The following is a 1,954-nucleotide window of genomic DNA, read 5'->3' on the forward strand; positions in this document are numbered from 1 at the left end:
CCACCCTTGTTGGCACTGGCATCCTTGTAGATGATGCAACCAGCCGCCTCAAGACGCAGCTTGGCGTCCTGTGTGATGAACAAGTTGGCGCCCTCAACAATGTAGGGAATCGTAGACTTGCCATCCTTGATGAGCTTGTTGACGGTGATGAGGTCGATAGACTCGGGGCGACCACCGCAAGGCACGAAGATGTCGGTCATGCCCGTATCACGAAGGTGGTAGGTGTTGCGGAAGGTGGTTCCGTTGCCAACGACCTCGCCCGTGGGCAAAGTCATGTTGGTATCCTCGCAGAGGACTCGGTAGCCATCCTTCGACAGCTTGGAGACGTCAAAGTTGACAATCATGGAACGACTCTTGGCCAGGCGGAGAAGCTCCTCCCTGTCGAGACCATTGGGATCCACAATGACACCAGAGCCATCGACGATCGAGGTGTACTTCTCGTTGCTGAGCAGGATCTCATTGCTGCCCAGATCGCCGTCAGGGCCACCAGTCTGCATCTTCCTGACGGTCGAGGGGTCGAGGCCGGTCTTGCGGTAGATTCCCTTGACATACTCGCGGACAGAGAGAGTAGTCATGCCGTACTCGTCGTGAGGAATACCACCAAGCTTGGGAGACTTGCCGGTGAAGAAGGACTTCCACCAGGGAGCGCCACGCTTGCGGGCGTGCTCCGTTGCCCAGTCGACAAGATCAGCAGTGTTCTCGTCGGGGCCCATGAAGAGAATCTCCTGCTTGCCGTAAAGGTCGACAATGGGGTTCTTGATACCAGGTGTCACACCAGGCAAGAGCAAGTCAATGATACTGTCAATGTACTTCTCGAAGGCCTCTTCGGAGTGGTCCTGCATCTTGGCATCAAGAAGAATGACGCCCTTGGAGCCGCCCTCGGGAATGTCCTTGTTCTTGCGCTGTTGAGTGCTAGAAAGGCCATAGTTTTCGTCGAAGAGGTTGCGGGCGTTGATGCCGTACGCCTCCTTGCTGCGAGACTTGACGATACGGATACCGCCGCGTGCGACGTCCTTGAAGCGGAGGTGGAAACCACGGAACTCAGCACCGATGACGAGGAACATGCCATACAGTCTGCGGGGGTACTCAATCTCAGGCAGGAAGGCCGGGTCCAAGCGGAAGCTCAAGGCGACCTTGGTAGGGGTGAAATAATTGGTCTTAAGAATGGCGTTGTTGAAGACGCGGAACGCAGTCATGACCATCTCCTCGTGCTCGTTGGAGACTTCACGGGTGATCTTCTCCTTAAGCTTAGCATCGGACATAACCTCCAAAGCGGGGGTGGGCGCGATGAAGTGACGCTCAAAGTCGGCACCGACAGCGAGATGAACGCTGGCGAAAGATGCGTACAGAGCGCGCACCAGGCCGGGGTATGACTGAATAATCTCCAGAATGTAGTCGGGAGTGAACGTCTCCGTCCTCAGACGACGCTTGAGCTTGGACAGCAGAGCAGTATGAACGTTGCTCTTGGGATCGAGAATGTCGGTCAGCGAGACATACTCGGATCCAAGGCGGTTCAGGAAGTGCTGGATGAAGACCCAAGCGCAGTGGCCGTAGACGGTCTCCTGAAGACTCAATTCACCGCTGGTGAAGAGATCGTGAAGCTTGTTGTGGGGGAGGCAGTACAGGAGGGAGATTTCCTTAGTGATCTGGTGGATGGACTGCTCGAGGGGAGGGTACTCGCCCTCGAGGGTCATGGCGGGGCGAAGGTAGATAGACATGACGGTGATGCCGTTGGAGAACTGCTCGACGTACTTCCTTGAGGAGGTGACGCCATAGTAGTGGTAGAGATCAGAAAGTGCGGAGAACAGGCCACGCGCTGTCCTGGAGCGGAAAGCAACGACGAGGCGCTTCTCGGCCATGCCCTCGATATCGAAGACCTCAATGACAGGGCCCGTCCTGTTGACGGCCAGCTCGATAATCTCCTGATAAATCTGCTTGGTGTTGGCCGTGGGAA

At 56.2% G+C, this 1,954-nt stretch overlaps 1 protein-coding gene across 1 annotated transcript; it reads right to left on the reverse strand.

Moving 5' to 3' along the window:
• Positions 1-271: 271 nt before the first annotated feature.
• VDBG_06650 (NAD-specific glutamate dehydrogenase) lies at positions 272-1,859 on the reverse strand (the record flags this gene model as incomplete). The annotated part of the gene is made up of 3 exons (XM_003003042.1): positions 272-308; positions 436-462; positions 553-1,859. The coding sequence occupies 3 exons, from the start codon at positions 1,857-1,859 to the stop codon at positions 272-274; spliced, it is 1,371 nt and encodes a 456-aa protein (XP_003003088.1).
• Between the last annotated feature and the right edge of the window lie 95 nt (positions 1,860-1,954).

Source organism: Verticillium alfalfae, genomic scaffold (genome assembly GCF_000150825.1).
Source record: "Verticillium alfalfae VaMs.102 supercont1.8 genomic scaffold, whole genome shotgun sequence".
Lineage (NCBI taxonomy): Eukaryota > Fungi > Ascomycota > Sordariomycetes > Glomerellales > Plectosphaerellaceae > Verticillium > Verticillium alfalfae.